The sequence below is a fragment of the Macrobrachium nipponense genome, chromosome 13, assembly GCF_015104395.2.
Source record: "Macrobrachium nipponense isolate FS-2020 chromosome 13, ASM1510439v2, whole genome shotgun sequence".
NCBI lineage: Eukaryota > Metazoa > Arthropoda > Malacostraca > Decapoda > Palaemonidae > Macrobrachium > Macrobrachium nipponense.
Genome location: NC_087206.1, coordinates 77,074,679 through 77,095,854, shown reverse-complemented (window position 1 = coordinate 77,095,854; position 21,176 = coordinate 77,074,679). Strand labels below are relative to the sequence as shown.

Sequence of the window (21,176 nt, the reverse complement as noted above, 5' to 3'; positions counted from 1 at the left end):
CATAGTTTTTGGCACATATGTAAACGAGTGCGCGGTAACGAACGCAATCTGTATGCTTGGTTTATAAGCGGCCTCGTAAAAAGAGGTTAGCTTGATATTAAACTCAAGAGATGTGGTGCGTAATGGTATAGTAATTATAGAAATTAAGAAGATTCTTTTACTTATACGTACGTATATGTACCATGCAGTACCATAATAATTGTCAAAGTCCAATAAGCTTGAAACCAGCTCGATATTGGACAATTTGTCGTAAAAGACGCACCTTTTTTACAAGGACAATTATGAAACAAAATCGTTAGTATCATAACATTTACTAAAAGATATTTTTCAAGCAATTTTGTATACAGTATTGCAGTCGACTCCGTATAAGATTTACCATAAATTAATATCTAATGTAAATGTTTCTAGGCTTATAGCGACGATATGGTTTGTTTACTACCATAGTCCCCGCTATAAACACCAGGGCTGCAGTATGTTTGTTTACGGTTACATCCTTAAATGCCGACTTACTGTAGGCAAATTTCGTAAGTTTTTGATAAATATAAAGTTGGGTTTAATTTTAATAGTTTTATTAATTTAATGTAATAATTAGACTTGCTTTTCAATGTTTTTATTATGTTAGCAACACGTTTTATGCCTACCCACTATGCTACGTTCTACTTACTATTTACCTAGGTAGCCTATGGCGCTTGGTCAACAATCGGTTGGACGCAGGCCAGTTTTCTTTTATACTGTATACTATTATACATTTAAAATTATAAATATACATTTAACATGATATTTATTTACTTTTAACTTATTTAGTTGTAATTTACATGTAATGTATTGTATAAAAAGGCAAGGTTAGGGTATAACTGATGGTCAAGAACGGATTAATCATTTTCTTTACTTATTTCTTATGGGAAAAACTTGATTCAGTTCTCGAAATAATTGAATTTCGACGCTCCTTCTGGAACGAATTAGCGTCGAAAACAGAGGCTCTACTGTATTGGTATTGAGGCAAAGGGAGTAAAGTCAACCCCTGCCTATTCTTGGTTCCGGATTAGTGACTTGTCAGTGCGCAGATTTTTCCTATGGAACATATTATTTACTGAAAATTTGCCTATTCGCAGTATTTTTCATGGAGAAATATTCACTAATTACTGTACTATTGTTATGTAATTTTTGTGACTGTAAATGCATTTTTTTTTTTTAACTTAAAATACTCAGGTATTAACATTTTTAGAGCTTTTTTAGTCTTTGAACTATCAAAAATAGGCAGTTATAAACCTTTTTAGAGGGGTATCAATTATTCACGGAATTTAGCTATTGTAGGGGGGGGTACATCCCCTGCGAATACTGGTGGTCACTGCATGCATATGATTTTTTTTTATCTTAAACACGGAAAATGGAAGGGTTGAAGAATGGCTCTCTTGGGCTAAAATAGATGTGTATGATTTCTTTTATTCTTGATGTAGATATTATGGAGATATCACTAAACAAGGATTTTGTAGTCTCAAGCACTAATAAAGGTACAGTGATATTTCGAATACAGTAAAGGTGCTGTTATATTTCAAAAAACAATTTTTTTTTAACTATGTGTATGCTGTAAACTTTCCCATTTAATGTGAGTTTACTAATGTTATTGATGAATTACTGTACATGTATCAAACAGGTTTTGCATAGTATTTTCTACTTAATCCATTTCTTGTATTTCCAGAAACTTGGGGGATATATATCGAGAAATAAGAGGAAGTGACATGTCTCTCAGTGACATCTCCATCTTGTATCCATATGCGACAGACCTAATGTCCACTGTATTCAAGGAGTATGTACAATTACAGAACTTCTTACCCAATAGTTTGCAGTTATATTTATGCTTCAGTAGAGGCAGTCCCTGGGTTTATGGTGGGGGTTCCGTTCCCCGGTAGGCCGCTGTAGGCCAAAATCCCCTTAACCGGAATCATCATCATTATGATGGGAATACATAAAAGCAAAACAGTGCTTGAAGTCTGGGATACAGGTTCTATAAAGCAGGTTAACAGCATCATGAGGCAAGCGCCTTAAGTCCAGAACGAATTAACTAAAACCACCTGATGTAACCCGGGGACTGCCTGTAATAGTTATTCAGTAAAGTTTCAAAATGGTTTGGCTAGATGATACTGAATAGATATAGAGGTGTGCTCAGCGGTGGCATAGAAACCTGCATACGTTAGCATTTTGTTCTGGATATAATTAAGTTGGTTTTGTTTTAGGTAAAAGTTATTCAGTAAAATGTTTCGGATGTCTTAGCAAGGTGAAACTGAATAATGTAGTAGGTCTGCTCGGTTGGCAAAGAAGCCTATGCACTTTTCTGATAAAGGACTTGAGATTTTGTGCTACAGTTAAGGATAATGTCTTTTAGTTTCTTATCACTGGTGATCTTTTGGTACAGTGAATAGTATCTTGATGAGTTGGTATGTTTCCATCATGACAATGAAAAACTCCTGATAAAACTTTTTGCCATTTGGTATAGCAGAAGAATCAGATTTACAAACAGCCATTACATTACAAATAAACACATCACTTTTACGGGAGCATATCCTAGACTGCTTATGATATGATACCAGAAAAAACACTATCTGGATCTTAACCTCCCTACTCCTTTACAGTTTGATAGGATCTTTTTAATCTTACACTGAAAATAAGAGTAAATTTAACATAATGAAGAACCATCAGAAAAAGGACTGTTTTAGGTATCAAGAGACCCATGCTTTTTCCATAAAGTTGGTTAAAAATTTCCTTTCAATATTAGTTAAGGCTGGAACAGATGCTAAGCAGATATCTGAAATCAGGGTCAATCCTCCTCCTCCATTTGCATTGCAAGGAAAACTAGTAATTCATGCCAGTGGTGAAACTATGGTTTGTGATTCATGCAAATAACCTTATAATCCTACTAGGTTCAGCATGTGGCAAAATTAGCTTCGTTTAAACAGAAAAAATATGCTGGAAATCTTGTGAAACTGATAGAGTTTTACAGGCTTGATAAATATATAAACAAACTCAAATTACAGTGATAATGTTTTCTCATTTTGGAGACCAAAGTTAATACTATCCTCCATTGTTGAATCTCTTATTCTGCATCTTTGATGGAATACAATAAATAAGAATACATAAAAAAGTCAGTGAAAAGTATATGATAACAAAAACGTGAATGAGATTGTGTATGGGTGGAAATGTAATATGTACGTACCTATTAGCTTCCGAGATAACGGTATTAGCAGTCTAATTTTTTAATACTGCTGTTTTTATTAGTTATACATATAATTTCATTTTGCAGACTTCAAGATAAATTAATACAAGAGATGCAGACTAAAACATCATCCAACATCAGTCCTGAGATTGGTGATGTTTGCATAGCCAGTTATAAGCCAAGCACCTATGCTCGTGTCAAGTTATTAGATGTGACAGATCATGAATTTTTGGTATGTGTTGATTTTTTCTGGTAATTTATGTAAATGGTGACATGTCTTGAATTTTGCCATTATATGTGGGAAGAAATGTACAATAACGTGGACGTTTAAAGAGAAAGCTGCATGCTGTAACACTTCATGAAACCCAAGGGAAAGGTCATTTTGTGCATTACTGTAAAGAACAATAGCTGCTTTTCTGCACGTGGCCTAGGTTTTTAAGGTATCAGTAGTATTAGTGTCGTTGGTGAGAAGAAACCTGTTTGGGAAACAAGTAAAACTCTTCTTTTTGTCTAATGAAAACTAATTCATATTGATATCTCGAGACATGGATGGTTCTGGGTGTAGTTATGGTAATGATGACTTGACTAGGTCATATGTAATCTGAATATGAAAGGGGCTATTTCTGCAAGAGATGAATAAACCCGCACAGTGGTCTGGTTAAACTATATGATGATCTTAATGAACTTTAAAGGGCAAGGTCTGAACAGAATAGGTCTTGAATTTTGTGCTATAAAATCTTGAAATTTTCTAGCTTTTGAGCACATGTTGGGTTACCCGCCTTGTCAGCTAACATTCACCAAAATTCAAAAGTGACTTTGTATTCATGTCACTAATTTTTTTTCAAGGTGCACTTTATTGATTGTGGTGGAATTCAGAAAGTTAAACAAGCAGATCTCTTCAAATTACCAGAAGGCTTGGCTGAAACAAAGCCATTAAGTCTTTCAGTGAGACTAGCAGACATTATTCCTCCAGGTGGGACCAAAATGGCATGGCCAGGTATCTCAAAGGATTGTCTTGAAGAACTTCTATCAAATAAAGATAGACTGTACATGACGCCACATGTAAGTATCAGTTAGATATACTTATGCATTGCATCATTTTTATATTTGTTGTCTTACTTGAAAGAGCATTCACTTATCTTTACAAAAGGAGTATTGTGTGTTATATTTAAAGCTTGTAAATTAACCAGCATGCACTCATTAATCTAGGTATGTTCGTGTACAGTAACATAAGATCTAGAGTGAAGAAGTGAACAGGTGTATCAGAAAAGTTGAAAAAGCTGTTGTTGTGTAGATAGAGTAGCCCTAAGCTTTTTTCTGTTTTGGAGGAAGCCACATGAGGTTACAAAAAAAGTAGGGGAACTTATATGTTAAACAATACTAATTTGTTTATGACTCCTTAATTTTTTTTAAAGAGGTAAGATATAATAAATAATTAATATCTTGTAAAGCAATGTGATGTGTTAGATTAGTATCAGCCAACAAAAAATTAAGCCAAGCAAAGAAATGCACAGCATGAGAACTGAGTTGTTTATATCCTCTTTGCAAATCAGTAACAGCTTCAGTTGGTTGTTAATGAATTGCTGGTATGATAATATTCTTATGGTCTCAAGAACTTGCACTGTAGTTTGTTGTACATCAGTTGTGGATTTTAAAAAATCCACAGTGCTGTAGCTGGCAAGTATTAGAAGAAACAGAAATTAGTTTGGACTCTGAAATGATATGGACTGAAGTTATTTATATAAAAATGGTATTGATTATTTATTGTATTTTACAACATTATATATATTACAATACGTATTGTACAGTAGATTCAAAGTTTTTCTCTTAATTTAATGAAGGAGACGTTCAGCAACATCCAGATTTAAAATTGAAGTGATTCCAGCTTACATTGAATTCACTGAAGAGAAACTAGGTGGCCCCTTTGAAGCCAATTCTGTCACGTTTGTTTCAGTTAACGAATTACTTATTCAAGAAGGGCTAGCATTACCCTGCCAGTAAGTACATCTGTTGTCATAGTTTTTTGTTTTATGTAAACAGAATGTCAGTTTACCTAAAATAGATATACCATAACTTGAAATAGTACAGTAGAGAGGGTATACATATCAAAACATATGCTTTTGATAAGTGTATGATTGTCAGACATTTTGTTAGTTCATTTTAAACCCATTATTTATATATTGTCCTTACTCTGCGCAACAGCTCTCTAGTTGCACCATATTGTACTGACAGTAAATGCCCCTTTACTGATGCCTAGACCACTCATAAGTGCATTCTGCTATCCATTTTATTATTCATTTTACTTTTTCTTCTACTTCTGCCAAATTATTAATGGTTTGTTGTTTTTACTTGACTTAGTGAGCATAGTGTTTTGTATTTAGAATCTGTTGTCCCTTTTTCCTTTGTGTTACTGCGAGTACTCTGCTGTCTATGTTGATTATATGCAGACTAGTTAACCTATGAGTTTAGTTGCTAATATTCTGTGGCGCTTTCCGCCTGTGGTTGTGTTGAGGGCTTGTGAACATTATCTCTAAAAATGGTGTAGTTGGTTGGATGTGTTTTTTAAAGAAACCTTTAAGAGAAGAAATATTGACTGCTAAACATCCCATCCACAAATGAGTCCTTTCTTTTTTTTGCCAGGATGGATGGTCAAGTAAAGGTTCTTTGTGAAGATCGAGTTAAATTCAAAAGTAGGGCCATGGATACACTAGCTGCACATAATACTGTAATATTAAGCCTAGGAATATAAGTTTAAAGTGATAGGACAAATGGATTTCATGATAGAGTATATACCTTTCTTTAAGCTGTTGGTTGAAGCAAAGGGTTTATTTCTTATTAAGTGCATGTAAAAACACACCATATGAAGTTCACAGGAATTTAACTTTCAGGTTCCATCACCATTGTTGCTCCTTTTACATACCATAACTTTTTTTTTTTTTTTGTTACTACTTATGTAATAACCCAGGTTCGGGATTTACTTCAGACCTACGTCTTCTTGTCAGCAGGAAGCTTATATTCCTGGCTTTTCTTTTTTATTATCAAACCCCACCCCAATTTTTTTTTCTTTTTATATAATTCATACTTATAGTGTGATTTACATACTCTGCATATAAGGTTTGAGTTAACCCCCCCCCAGACACTGTGTGGCTCCTAATGGTGTTATCACCTGAAAACTGTATACTGTTCTTTATGGAAGGGGCTTCAAATGGTTGTTGCATATTATTTTGGAAAAAAGACAAATGCTTTGCTGTTTGTAGTCAGTTGTAAGCTAATTTATTTCATTTTCCAGTATTTTATATTCTTTTTGGAACAAAACTTCATAGTAAAGTTTTTGTTTCCTCATGGTAACTCTTATTCTTGATCGTGAGCATACTGTGCGCTACATCAGATTTGGTGTGTATAGTTTTACTCTTTTTAGTTGTACTGTTACATTGAAAGTTTCTTTCTGTAGAGTAAGAGGCCATTCTCCAACCCAAAGTTTACCATTCAATGAAGAAGAAAGGAAGTCTGAAATACTGTATGTGCCAGCCATAAGGGAACTCACAACACTAGATTTGAAATAATGCTTTTTGGACAAAATTTGTTTTGACATTTTAGTGTTTATCTAAAGTTCTTTGTAGTGTACTTTGGTCCCAAGGAGTACTCATGTTTTAGTCTTTTGCTCTTTCCTCCTCTCTTGATTTCTTCAGTCTTACTGTCCAACCCTGCTTAACTATTGTTTCATTGTGCAACTGTGGGATTTTCTCCGTGTTCCACCTTTAGATCTGAATATCTGATTAATATGTTCCAAAATTTAAGATATTTAATGATATTCAGTTGTGAGTTGTCAGAAGTGTATCTATTTTTTCTTGTTAATAAATAATTTTACATAATTTTTCATTTGTTTGGAAATTAAATTATCATCATCATCATGTCTGTTACTGCTTGAATAACGTATCACCAACATATATGCTTTGATAGTATTTTGACCAAATGATTCATTGATTATAGGAGTGTGATCAATCCATGTCAAGTTATGATGAAGTGAATGTAAGCAAATATTTTTCTGGTTGGATCCCCTGTGAGCTTCCAGTATCTTCAGTGTTTGTTGCTTATCCATCATATGTCGATGACCGTGGAATTATTTATCTGCAGCCTTTGAAAAGTGAGTTAAAAGTATTTTTTTTATGTCAGTTATCAAAATGCCTTTGCTAGGCCAGCTGAATACTCTTCATGTAGGTGGGTAATGCTGTCAGTGACACTTCATTTGGTGCACTGTAATCATGACTTGATTCTTTGCAGTGTCCCTTCAGCCCCCAACCTGCAACCCTTTTCATTCTTATTACTGTGCTTTCATTCATATTCGCTTTCTTCCATTTTGCTATCCCCTCCCCTAACAGTTGTTTCATATTGCAACTGCAAGGATTTTCTTCTTGTTACTCCATTCAAATCTTTCTACTCTCAATTTCCCTTTCAGCCTTGAATGACCTCATAAGTCCTCATGCTTGGCCTTTTGCCTAAATTCTATATTTTGTTCCATTCATTAACAGGATTTCTGTCATTGTATTCCAATATGTATATTGGTTAGGCAGATGATATTCTTTACGCATCCATCCTATCCTGATTTTGGTTATTGCTGAATCTTTTTAACAAAGGTTTAGCTGCAATTAGAGATCGTTGCATATGAAACTCGAGTATGATTGAATCAGTGCATACTGTAAACTTGTAAAGTGTATTTTTGTCTCTTGAAAAATGCATTCCCCAAGGAATTATTCCTTGAAAAGGCTTTTTATTTATGAAGATATGCCAATATATATAAGATATGCATTTTATTATGAATATATGGCAATAATATATAAGGTAAAAATGGTTTTTATTACGTATACGCTTTGTCGCCGATCGTAAACAACAATACGATAATCTATGACAATTATCGTTTGTATGACTGCAGCGTTCAGAGAAGATGATTATGTTATACCAAAACAATAATGAAGTTCGAATTGAAAATTAATGTTTTCCTAAATGTTATTACTACTGTAATTTCGCTACTACTATTAACATTTCTAAGATTAAGAATGACAAAGGTCACTGTGAAGTGTAACTCAATGTTTACATTTCTGCTGGCCACTCAACTACAAGTTGATGTCAATGATGTGGAATTATTCCATGAATAGGCTATATATTATTAAGATATGCCAATAATATATACGGTGAGAATGGTTCTATTACCTTTATTGTCAGTTAATATCAATGTGAATCTGTTCATGCATTTGCTGGTTATCGGAACCGGACGAGGCTTAGCCTACCACGACAAGCCTGGGATGCTGCCATTCATACCAGATATAGTAGACTGAGAAGTGGTCCAAGGAAAAGCCAGTGATTAACTGAATCCGTGATTGCCTGATCCACGACTAAGCGAGGCCCCCACTGTATATGAAATCTAACAGTCTTGTCTTTTATTCAGTTTATAAAAGTTCTCTTCCTCTTGTAACAAATTATGGAATGATCTTCTCATTTTGTTGTTGAATAATTGGGAACCTCAGAAGTTCAGATTTGGTGTAAATTCTCTTTTGTTGATCAAGTTGGTATGAGTTTCACTTCACAGGTTTTGCTCTGCTCTCTTAGTGTTTTCCATAATTGGCTTCCCTTCCATATCAGATTTCATTAATAATAATAATAAATTATATTAATAAAAATAATGTAATTTTTATTAACAAAAGTCAAAACCCACAAAATGTAACCTACCCTTCTGTTTGCAGATATGGAAACATTGCAAACAATGAGTGAGGGCTTCTCTATACTGGTTGCTAATTCCCTCCCATCTGATGATGATTTGTGCTGGAGTATTGGTGATCCTGTCATTGCTAAATTTTTCATAGATAACAAGTGGCATCGAGCTACTGTTCTTAAAGTAAGTGATATAAGTGTTGGTTTGTCTGTTAAATTTATTTTGATTAAGTTCATTCATTGACTCCATAGAATTTTAAAAACTTTTACTTGAAATGAATGAACCACTGAAGTATAGAGAGGTGTGTGTAACTATATTACAGTATGTATCGTCATTAGCAGGTATTTTTTATAAACAAATGTAAATTAAATGTTATTGATCCCCTTTTCTAAAGGGTTTTGATGTGGAAAAGGCTAATTGGAGAGGTTGCTGTGGTAGTGTATTTCACTCGCCCCGGATCCATAACCGACAACCTTTTAAAATAAAGGTGAGCGAGTCAGAATATTCTGACATGTCCAATTTAGCAGTTCTCTGGTATTATAGCAATATTTTACCTTAGAAATAGCGCTAAAGGAACGTATTTCACTGGGCGACACGGCTTCCCCTCGCCCAGAAATAGATTTTTCCTACGTCAAAATCCCTTTATCTGGAGATATCCTGCTTTTATTAAAAATTTCTTAGTGTTGCATGAGTCTTGAAATAGAGAAACAAATCCATTTATGGGTGTAAAATATATTAGAATTAAATAAATTATGTGTCTGCATCAAAGACCCCTCAGAGTATCCATTTTTTTATTTTATTTATGTATATTTTTTGGTTGCTTTTTTAAAGATATCAATAAACCGTATTTGAATAAAGTAACCGATGGAATCAGATATTTAAAACCTGGGGTGGTTATTTGAATACCAATTTAGTTTTACTTTTTTCTTCTTTTTTCCCTAGCTATTAGAGAAAGGAAACGTGTTAGTTCAGTTTGTGGATTACGGTAACACAGATGTAGTGATGCTCTCAGATTTGAGAAGAAATATAGTGTACGACCAAGTACCAATTCAGTGTTGCAAAGCAGTTCTCTATCAAACAGAACCCGTAAGTTGAGTTTTATTTTTATATTTGTAGCTGCGATCTTCATTTGGCCTGTTTTTACCCCAAATTTAGAATACTTTTGTTATGAGTATATAGTTTCAGTGCAATAACCATTTATTTAATTGCCAGTGTGTAAGACTAAATCAAAATATCTTCATGCAGATGAGTGACTTTTTTTTCAAAAGAAACCATTTTAGATATATCAAGTGCAACAATATCACATTCTGTCATCATTCCCTATTATGTGGAAGTACTTGGAAACATATAAGAATTACAGTTTGTTACTTCTCATACTTTTTAGCAAGTGGATAATCTTTGCTCCATTCAGAATATTTTCTGACACTTAAGGTTTGTTTGTTTTTAGGAAAATTAGATCTTCAGGTGTTAGGGAAAATGCTGAAAGATGTGAACGTAAGTGATAGTATACATCCTCATTTTGGCAATTTGCGTGACATAAGATGTCAGTTGTCAGTGCGTACTTTTTTTTTCTTTTCTATGCAAATTATTTTTTAAAGCTTATGAAATAAAATATCTTGAAAGAGTTACACATTGAATTGTGAATGCTAAGTGGTTTGTTAGAAGGTAGAAGTACATTTTTGTGACTTGTACTAATCATATGTCAAGTAATATAATGGTAATAATTAATATATTATTGTGGTGACATTTGCATAATCTTTTTTTCGTATTGTTTAATATGGAATAATTTTCAGAGAAATATGCAAGGTTTCTGGCAGACAGAAGTGTTAGATTTTATTCACAAATCAATAGTCGAGAAAGAATGCCTTGTCACAGTTATGGAAACACCTACACCCGGAAAACCATTACAGGTAAGTTCTAAAAGAAGATTATCAGTGTAAATATTCCATGTAGTACTATATTGAATTTTTTTTTTTTTTTTTTTTTTTTTTTTTTTTTTACAGTTTTTTAAGCCTTAAAATATGGGACTTGTGTTTTTTCACTTGAGCGACCATTTTCCAAGTGGTGTGAAGGTAGATTATGTCATCTCTGCCCCAGGGAACTCTTAAAAATTTGAAAATTATTAGGAGGTGTAGATATGTAAGTGTTTACATAATAAAATATGGAATGTTAGTCCATATATATACTAAAAAGACTAAAACTAAGAGGTCAACCAGATTGCTTGTAGAATGTGATCAGACCAGAGACGATAAGTATGTAGGCTAAGATGACGTGCCGTCAGCTGTGTTCATTCATTTGTTTTGAAACATTAGTCCAAGCTCCCTGCTTGAGACAACTACCGCGACCTATAATTCAAATGGCCTACGTGATCTCTAATGTGTCTCATTTTGTATTGTTACGTATTTAGCCCGGCCTTGAGAGAGGCTTTATACGTAAACAGAAATAATTGAGGGATTTCAAGAGGAAATTGCTTTAACTTACCGTAAAACGTAGGTTATAAATGGGCAATTAATCAAGAGGATAGGTCGCCAGAAAACTCAGCTCGTTACTTTACAGCTATTTATTTACAAAAAGCCCTTACTGGCCTGGAGAAAAGGTAAATGCAGCGTCCCCACGTTGGGACTTATATATCTCTCACAAATGGATAATAGCTGGCTCAAAATGGATTAATTCAAGCTGGTTTCATAAACTTGGGTATTGCAACACTTGCGGGCTGGGAGAGAGACTGGTATGGGCACGTGACTCATGGAATCTGGAAAAGAATCCCAGATTAAACAAGATAAAAGAAAAATGACTTCTTGCTTTGGTTAAGGCTGATTAATTCTCTAACACTGGGGGAAGGAAACTCTAAATGTTTCACTGAGGTATGCACTGAAGGCTTGGTCTTTAACAAGTCACAAAGGAAGCACGTGGCCCAATGAGGACAAAGGCTTTTGATGTAGAAGGGGTAAAAATGAGACTTGAAAATGAAATTAGCAAGAGTCGTATGGTAGTAAAAGGTGCTGGGTTGAAGTTTACACTTTTAGACGTACCTGGATGCAATATTCAGTGTATCGTTGTGGAAGAATGCGGCCTGACTTTGTTCAGTCTGGGTTCGTGCCCGCCAGTACGCCGAGCCGATAGGCTTAAGTCTGGGAGGCTGGCCGGCTGGACATCTGTCCTGGTCACAGATTACAGAGGACTGAGGGAGATCCTGGTTGTTTTTTTGAATCACGGGGCTTCCAAATACCGCCTCGGGCATTGCCTGAAAGTTATCACAACAACCAGCAAATTGGGAAGGAAAAAGAGGTCTTATTGTAGAGGTCCCTAAGATCCATCTCGAAGCCTAGCTACTCTTATGACTTGCCTCTTTTACCCTAAGCTTCCGTCAGACCGGAAATAACCTCCCTACAACATGCTCATCTCTCTCCCAACATCAGTTGCTTTAGGAGAAGGTCATGGCTGCTTCTTTTATAACTAATATTAAAAAAAAAACTGCTGGGAAGGCGAGGCGTTTCAATAAACATAGCAGTATGTATGTTCATATGTTTCGAGCTACTGTCTGCTCCTTTATGACTTGTAACCGAGATGTAGACAGAATAGAGTTAGCCATCAACATTGGCAGACCTGTACCTCTTTACCTAAGCTTTATCATGTAGAAGAGAACAGAATAGAATTAGCCATCATCATTGGCAGAAGCGATTAAGCTATCGTCATTAGAAGACCTGTACAATCATACCTGATCTTCACCATGTAATTTCAGAAGAATATATGTATTTTTATACTTCGTGTTTTCTACAAGAACCTCGCATCATTGCCGAATCATCATGAGTTTAACACATCGTCGTCATAACCAAGAAGATAATACCGACTTCGTAAGTGATCTACAAACCCTAAGACACTCCAAATGAATATGGAAGTGCAATACCAACCGACTTAGCGTAAGATTATCGCAAGTCTAACATTACCTCATAGGGCGCCTTATTATACAAGGGAACAAAAGCCCTAATATTCGTCGTCGTTGAAGAGTTCTTGTTGTTTTCTGAAGTCGCTCACTAAACGATGATAATAAGTTGCTTGAAGAATCTCTTGTTTTCGTCGTCGTTGACTTCTGATGATACATGATTTATTATTCTGGTTTTTCTTTTCTTCGGAAGACTTTGAAGAGTTCTTCTGGGAAGCTGCCACCAATTTTAGGGCTGTTGCCTTGTATAATAAGGCGCCCTGTGAGGTAATGTTTAGGACTTGCGATAATCTTACGCTAAGTCGGTTGGTATTGCACTTCCATATTCATTGGAGTGTCTTGGGGTTTGTAGATCACTTACGAAGTCGGTATTATCTTCTTGGTTATGACGACGAATGTGTTTACTCATGATGATTCGGCAATGATGTGAGGTTATCTTGTAGAAACCACGAAGTATAAAAATACATATATTCTTCTGAAATTACATGGTGAAGATCAGGTATGATTGTACAGGTCTTCTAATGACGATAGCTTGATCGCTTCTGCCAATGATGATGGCTAATTCTATTCTGTTCTCTTCTACATGATAAAGCTTAGGTAAAGAGGTACAGGTCTGCCAATGATGATGGCTAACTCTATTCTGTTCTGTTCTACATCTCGGTTACAAGTCATAAAGGAGCAGACAGTAGCTCGAACATATGAACATACATACAAAATGAGACACATTAGAGATCACGTAGGCCATTTGAATTATAGGTCGCGGTAGTTGTCTCAAGCAGGGAGCTTGGACTAATGTTTCAAAACAAATGAATGAACACAGATGACGGCACGTCATCTTAGCCTACATACTTTATCGTCTCTGGTCTGATCACATTCCTGCAAGCAATCTGGTTGACCTCTTAGTTTTAGTCTTTTATATATATGGACTAACATTCCATATTTTTATTATGTAAACACTTACAGATACACACCCACATATATTCCTCCCTAATACTATTTTCCTTGCATTTTTATGCATTTTATCTATGTTTAATTTCTTCCCTTTATTTAATAAGTAGGGTCTCTTCTTTCTGTAATTCCTTTTACCTCATCTTACTTTTTCCTAATAACTCCATATTCTTTGGAAGTTTAATTTCAGATCAATGCTCCCTTTAATGGGCTTGCTCCATATGAATTAGTTTTGATACATAACCAATCATAACGAACCTCCCACGAAGTTGGAAATGTACGAAAACCAAAACAATAATTCCATAAGGAATTATGTAAATATAATGAATGCATTCCAGACCCCCGCAAAAAATATTAACAAAAACTAAATTTTATAGGGAATAAATGAACCATTAACATCACTCTTACCTTTATGGAAGGCTTTTGTTAGTGTATGGAAGACATGAGAAGGGGAGCAGGAGGCAGAGAGGTTATTGTTTGGAAGGGGAATCCCCTTCCAGAAGGATTTCAGGCATCAACAACCTTTCTGGGGTTACTTCTCTTTGTTTTTTACTGGCACTATCTGGGGTTACTTCCCCTCTTTGGTTTCTACTGGCACTAGGACCAGCTCAAGAGTCACTTGTAATCAACTGTGAATTCTATATTTAACAGGTCCGTCTCTTGGTGAAAGAACACAACTGGATTTGTATATCATTATTAGTGAACAAGATGAAAGTATGTAAAATAGTTAAGCCCATGCTAAGTTTGGAGGAAGATTCCTGTGATGTAGTAAGTCTATTGTATTTTATTGAAATTAACTTGAATTGCTTCAGAAAATTGTATTCCTCTTAATTGCAATTGTTTTGTCTCCTATTTTGGCCATGAGGAGACCACATATTCAAGGTGGAAGAGGGCTGCTACCCATAAATAAGTTTCCCCATTAAGTTTGTATTCTTAGTATTGATAATTTGTTGTGCACGGGCATGTCTGTTGTCCACATAGATGCACAGTAGAGGTAAATAATGTAAAGCTGATGCAACACCTAGATTAAGAACAGAAATTATGAAAAAAAATTCTATATTCAGTGAATAAACAGTTTAGTTCATAGAGTAAGGAATAAAAGCTGTTCAGTAATATAAATGGTTAAAGGTAACTTGAGATGTGTGGAATGGGTAGAGGCTTGAGTTTTTATTTTCAGACAGCATGAAAATGAAAAATCAAAAGATTTTACTTTTTTTATCTTTTACAGGTAGTTGAAGATGAAGCAAGTCAAATGGATTTTCCTTCAGTAAATTTACCATCTCTAAGTCTACCCAATAATCCCTTTGAGAAATTTAGAGTAAAGGTCACAGCAATTAAAGATCCAGCTTCTGTTTATATTTCTCCAGTACTATTTTCTGAGGGTACATCAGAGTATGAATGCCTCCTGGAAGCATCAGTTGCTGCTTATCAAAGTTTCTTTTTTTTAGTTAATAGTGATCCCTCATCATATGCAAGTGTGAAAGACCCACAGATAGGTATGTTGTGTTTAAATGTGAATCTAATCTTTTATTGTTTTATTAGGATTAACTGTGATGCTGATAGAAAAATATTTAATGATTATCAAACATCTGTTATTGCTTGGTAATCCTATAATCTGGATGGCTCAGTCTTGTCCCTCACATCCATGGAACAAGGAAAGAGACCTATTAGGTCTGAAAAGATATTCATTAAAAAATATACCTAGTTATCATTGATTGAACTTACCATTATGCTGTTATGCTGTTTAGGTAGCATTCTAATCTGTGAATAACACTGATTATACATTATTGTATATAAACTTCTCATTAAACTATTTATTGTAAAAAATTACACAGTACAGGAGGATATACAAATAATTTTTGAATTATTTGGACGAGGTTACATTACTTTCTAGCTTTTTTAAACAGTTGCATTGTGCATTTCACTCATGCTGACATAAACAAACTGACATTCCACTTTTTTCAATTTGGTTTGTTTTTATTATCACATTAGCACTCTGTACATCTTGTTATAAAAACATTTTTGAGAGGGAGAGCTAACAGACAAGTATACGTACGTATAGTATACACTTAGTGTATTGACATGTTTAACCTTCTTGGCCTACTTTGTGGATATTACATACATGTAACATAAAAATTCTTTCATCTCAGTAAAAGAGAGAATTTTTTTTTATTATTATTTAATGTTATGTAATTTACACATAAAAGCTTGAAAACTTATAAATTACATAGAAAATTAAACAAACAGTTTTGCAGGTTTTTTCTCCAGGATTTGAAAATGTTGCGTTTTCGTTCATGAGTCTGTGAAATACTCGCGTATGATAATTAGTTTATGTTCCAATGAAAACTTTGCGCTATTGTGAATTCGCAGAACTTGAATCGCCTAAGATTGATGTATTGCTGTATTAATAGCCAGTTTCTTAGATTTGAGAATTTAGTAATTAACATATGGCACACCATTACTTTTGTTTTTACAGGAGGAATATACCTAGGGATGTTTTCTACAGAGGAATGGTATCGAGTTCAGGTCATTGCAAAGACACAGAGCCAGATTACTGCCATGTTTTGTAGATACTGGAACTTGGAAGATATCTTGGTTAAAAAGTAAGGCACCATATTGTAAAGATGTTGTTCAGTTTATTATTATTATTATTATTATTATTATTATTATTATTATTATTATTATTATTATTATTATTAATTAATTAATGACTTGTAATTGATGTGATCATAATTACAAGTCATTTGAAGGGGGAAAATTGGGGGAAAATTCCCCATTATTATTATTATTATTATTATTATTATTGATTATTATTATTAGTATTTTATTAAAAGTAATAGCTACTTCAGCAGCGTTACACTTGTAGAGATTCTTCTCTATTTTCCGAATAGCGTCTTTTTCCGTGCTAATTAAAGAGGCTAGTAGAAGCGCCTATAGAGGTCATGATCAAATACAGTGTCAAAATTGGTGTGTATATTTTGAATTTTACTGATAAACTATGATATCATAGTCATCAAAGTCATTCTCTCTCTCTCTCTCTCTCTCTCTCTCTCTCTCTCTCTCTCTCTCTCTTCTCTCTCTCTCTCTCTCTCTCTCTTAAAGCGAACTTTCATCTGGAGCTGCCAGACATCCTCTGGGTTAGGAAGCTGAGAGTGGACTGCTTTTGGTGTGGTGTCCATCCTCCTCATATTTGGGGCATCAGCAGGGTCTGCCCCATGCTGATCTCCTATTGGCTGGTGGGGGTAAGTCTTCTTTTTCATTGGTGGCTTGGCCAGGTCTCGAGCCACTTTCTCCGAGTCAATTGTTGCAAAGCTGCAGGCTCTGCAGCCATCTAGACCTTCTGAGCTGTGCGGTAACGTTGTTGGACGTTGCAATACGCTGCGGGACGTCACAGCTAATATGATCATCGTTGCCTGCAGGAGTGTCTTGTTCGGGGGCGTTGGTGGTGTCATTGTTGGTGGCAGGCCTTCTCATACTCGTGGGGTGAGGAGAAATTCTTCATGCATCGTATTCAGTGTTGGTTTTATTTGCTGGATGAGAAGCGCCTCCAGCAGCGTAACCGATGGCATCAGGGCCTTCCCGATGATCTTAGTGTTCTGGATGATCACATCCCAGGAGATGGCCTCTTGATGGTTGGTACGGGTGTGGTTCTTAATAGCCCCCTCTTTGGCGTGGCAGGAGAGTCTCTTAGACAGGCACATGCTAGTCATACCAATGTAGGTGCCACTGCAACCGCGGATCGGGCATGGCATGTTATCTCGTATCTGCGGGGAGGAGTTATTTTTCATGATTAGGTCGCACGTCTTCCGATTATGGTAATATATAATTAAGTCAATTTTCTTGATATCATCGATCAGGGATTACATTGTCGGAAATAATCTTCTTAACGGAGTCCTCTTCTTTACGGTAATGCGAACTCATGAAGGCTTTATTATCAGTTTGATATTATCCTGGGAGCGGGGCTGCAGGCTCTCACTACTGTAGCATTTCTCCAGGGCTGTACGGACGGTTCAATACTTATAAATTTATTCAAATACCTGTTATTTACGAGTACTTGGGAGGCGCGGTCAAGTTCCTGATGAGTGTCCTGCCAGGTTGAGCAGTGGGAGAGGGCTTTCCTGACAAAGGCCCTGACGGTCATGCTTTTGAATATGGCGGGGCACTTACTGTCACTGTTGAGGCAAAGTCCAAGGTTGGTCTTCTTGTGTGGACAAGTACGGAGGCCATCTTCCGCTTACTCCACATGGACGTCGAGAAAGGGAGCTGATGGTCGATGCTGTATTGAACTGTGTAATTCAGCATGCTGCACTGCTGAAATGCCTGACGGAGGGCTTCTACCTCATCCTCGGTGTTGACTTGAACAAAGGTGTCATTGATGTAATGTCCATATCTGCGGGGTTGCTGCATCCTGGTGAAGACTCGTTTCTCCACATGCCCCCCATGTAAAAATTAAGTACAAAAAGCCGCTGTTCGGAAAATAGAGAAGAATCTCACAAGTGTAACGCTGCTGAAGTAGCCATTACTTTTAATAAAGTATGCTTGAGAGTGGGGTCTGCTTCCTAAGTATTATTGTTTGTTTATTATTATTATTATTATTATTATTATTATTATTATTATTATTATTATTATTATTATTATTATTATTATTACTATTATTATTATTATTATTATTATTATTAGTTCAGATGATTCTGTTCATATGGAACAAGCCCACAGGGACCATTGACTTGAAATTCAAGCTTCCACAGACTATGGTGTTTTCATTAGGAAGACATTTCACTTATTAAAAAAAGAAAAAATAAATGATAATGTACTGTAGTTAGGGTAACTGCAAGCTTTTGTTACTGTATGTTTTGATAAATGGCATGCCTGTACCTTCAGCTGTATTGAGAAACTTAACCCATTACCTGTTCAGTGTTGAGGCAAATATGAAAAAGTGATTACAGTATCAAACCAAGATTCAAGAAAATAAGGGAGAAAGAGAAAATGTAAATACAGCAGTGACTGGAAATTACTAATTGTGGGTCCAGCAACTGGAACAGAGTAGGAGGTATTTTATGAAGGTGGTCTATATCTCAGTCTCATTATGAAGTATAAAGTAACTAGGCAAATAGGTAGGAAATCTTTGGAACAGAAGAGTACGGTGTTATTAAAGATTGAAATAAGAATATATGTACGTATCCAAACGCAGTAGAATTTCCAGCTTTAAACAAGATGAGTTTTGGAGGAGTTTTGGCTCAGGAACCCAACTTTTGATATGAAATCAAAATTCCATATTCATTTTTATATGAGAAATAGATTGAAGAGTTGAATAGTTTGTTGTAAACTCTATTATAGAGTGCATCAGGTAAGTTAAGATATATGGATTCATCTTTTTTAGCAAATTTAATTTTTAACTTAGATGGTTGTCTTGTTGCTGGTTATATGAAGTAATATTGTTAGTTACTCTGTAGAAAATATTTGGTTTATTTGTGCCTGAATAATACAGTGAGTCTGAAACTAATTTTTGCAATATAACTATAAAGTTCTTTTAACCTTACAGCTTGCGCGAATGTCCAGAAATTGGCTTAAATATTCCTGCTATGGCAGTTGGTGTTAAACTTCACCAAGTGGTTCCTCCTAATCAGAGTTAAAAGAAACATGTGGTCTGAAGAGGCCATGAGTAGCAATGATAGATTGTCTTATGAACACTAATGAAAAAAGCTTTTTGACTTCAGTTAAGGTATGTTATTCAGAATATTGTGCTATTAGCAAGTAAAATATGTTCTTCCATTTCAGAAATCCAGACTTTGAGCAAATTTTCCAAGAACATTTATTTTAACATGAAGTTGAGTCAGACTTGGTCATTTTAAATTGATTGATTTTTTTTCATAAAGAGTACACTGTACTTCCCGAGTAGTAGAGTGTTGTTTATAGGCTTTCATGGACTTTTGAGGTGAGACGTACCAATGAAAAGAAAGTAAAGTCTTTTTTTTTCCTTGTTTAAAAGTTTCCTGCTTTGATTAATTAAATGCTTTGACAGTTTATGAGATAAAGGGCAAAAGTTAGTATGTGTGCAAGAATGAAAAGGACAAAAGGTTACTGTGTCTGACATGAGTAAAAAGTGTGGAACTTGTGAAAGGTTAACACCTACATCAAAAGCAGTCAGGGTGGATTAGCTTACAAATGTGTTATTTCTATGATTGTTTGAAAAGTGTGGAAAGATTAAGATGTATTATGAGGTTGTATAGTCCAAGAAATCCTATATGGGGGATAGTGCCATCACTGCACCTCGCATAATTCACTGTAGGCTTTACTTAAGAAGATTCTTTCAGCCCCTAGCTGCAGCCCCATTTCATTCCTTTTACTGTACCTTTGTTCATATTCTTTCTTTCCATCATGCTTTCCACCCTCTCCTAAAAAATCGTTTCATAGTGCAACTGCAAGGTTTTCCTGCTGTTTTCCCATTCATTGCTGAATGATCTCGTTGGTCTCAGAGCTTAGCCTTTGGCTTAAATTTTATATTCCTTTTCATTCCTAATAAACATTTCAATTTAAAGAATAATCTATTTGTATATTTGCAATTAATTATTTCATAATTTTATTTTTTATTCTTGATATTTCAGAGTATGGAAAGTCCTCCACAATTTGTTGAGCTGTACCTTGAAGGCACTCAAAAATTAGCTTATGCTGATCTTATTGCCGTGGCCTTGTGGGCCATTCAGGTGAGTGCAAAAACCTGCAATGATTTACTTGCATTTATTTTACATTTTCTGTACCTTTCTTATTTTGTGTAAGATGGGTCAAAAGCAGAAGTTTTCAGTTTGATTTTCTGTAAGCTGGTGATGATTTTATTTCCTATAGGATTAAGTCACATTTCAAACTGGAGAAATCGTGTCTTTATTTTATTTGTTTCAGTTTTTGTATTTTTCATCCATTCTAATAGATAATGTTTAGATAAACATTAAGCATTTACTTGGATTAAATGGAAAACTTGCCTTTGTAATTTTTCACTTCTGTTTTCATATATAAAGAATATAAAGAATTAATTGACCATTCCTGTCATGGGTCTGGAGTGGCAACCTCCTCTCATCTAGACAGGCAGTGCATGATAAGCAGTCTAAGGATCAGATGTTGGTGTTCTTGATCTTGGCCCTTCTTGTAATTTTTATGTTTCTTTTTTCCACTCCTGTGTTCCTAATGATTAGAAATGCATAAAAATTTTATCAGTTGTGAAGAGACTGGGATTGTCACATTATGGGGAAGGAGGAAGTCTATGACAGCCAAAGCAAATGAGATGCGAGTCTCTAAAAGCATGGTGTCATTGTGGTGCCAGCGTGCTAAGGAATCCGACTTAGAAAAAGCATTGCAATGTACAAAAACGATTG

The 21,176-nt window shown here is 35.1% G+C and overlaps 2 protein-coding genes across 2 annotated transcripts in view; both read left to right on the top strand.

Moving 5' to 3' along the window:
* LOC135225869 (uncharacterized) overlaps positions 1-4,203 on the top strand; it is a 209,271-nt gene extending 205,068 nt beyond the window's left edge. The window contains exons 19-21 of the mRNA XM_064265418.1: positions 1,700-1,807; positions 3,299-3,443; positions 4,058-4,203. The gene's annotated coding sequence lies outside the window, so the exon portion shown is untranslated. The remainder of the gene's footprint in view (positions 1-1,699; positions 1,808-3,298; positions 3,444-4,057) is intronic.
* Positions 4,204-7,205: 3,002 nt separating this feature from the next.
* LOC135225542 (tudor domain-containing protein 1-like) lies at positions 7,206-19,442 on the top strand. Its single transcript, XM_064264813.1, has 8 exons — positions 7,206-7,355; positions 8,950-9,101; positions 9,861-10,004; positions 10,712-10,828; positions 14,461-14,577; positions 15,038-15,305; positions 16,286-16,412; positions 19,352-19,442. Exons 1-8 carry the CDS (start codon positions 7,217-7,219, stop codon positions 19,440-19,442), a joined length of 1,155 nt encoding a protein of 384 aa, XP_064120883.1. The 5' UTR covers positions 7,206-7,216.
* The last annotated feature ends 1,734 nt before the right edge of the window (positions 19,443-21,176 follow it).

Bases quoted from the DNA above. Each gene is read 5' to 3' on its own strand.
- LOC135225542 (XM_064264813.1), top strand. From the start codon at position 7,217: ATGTCAAGTTATGATGAAGTGAATGTAAGCAAATATTTTTCTGGTTGG. The intron at 7,356-8,949 runs GTGAGTTAAAAG...TTCTGTTTGCAG, and splicing joins TTATCTGCAGCCTTTGAAAA to ATATGGAAACATTGCAAACA. The intron at 10,829-14,460 runs GTAAGTTCTAAA...TATATTTAACAG, and splicing joins CACCCGGAAAACCATTACAG to GTCCGTCTCTTGGTGAAAGA.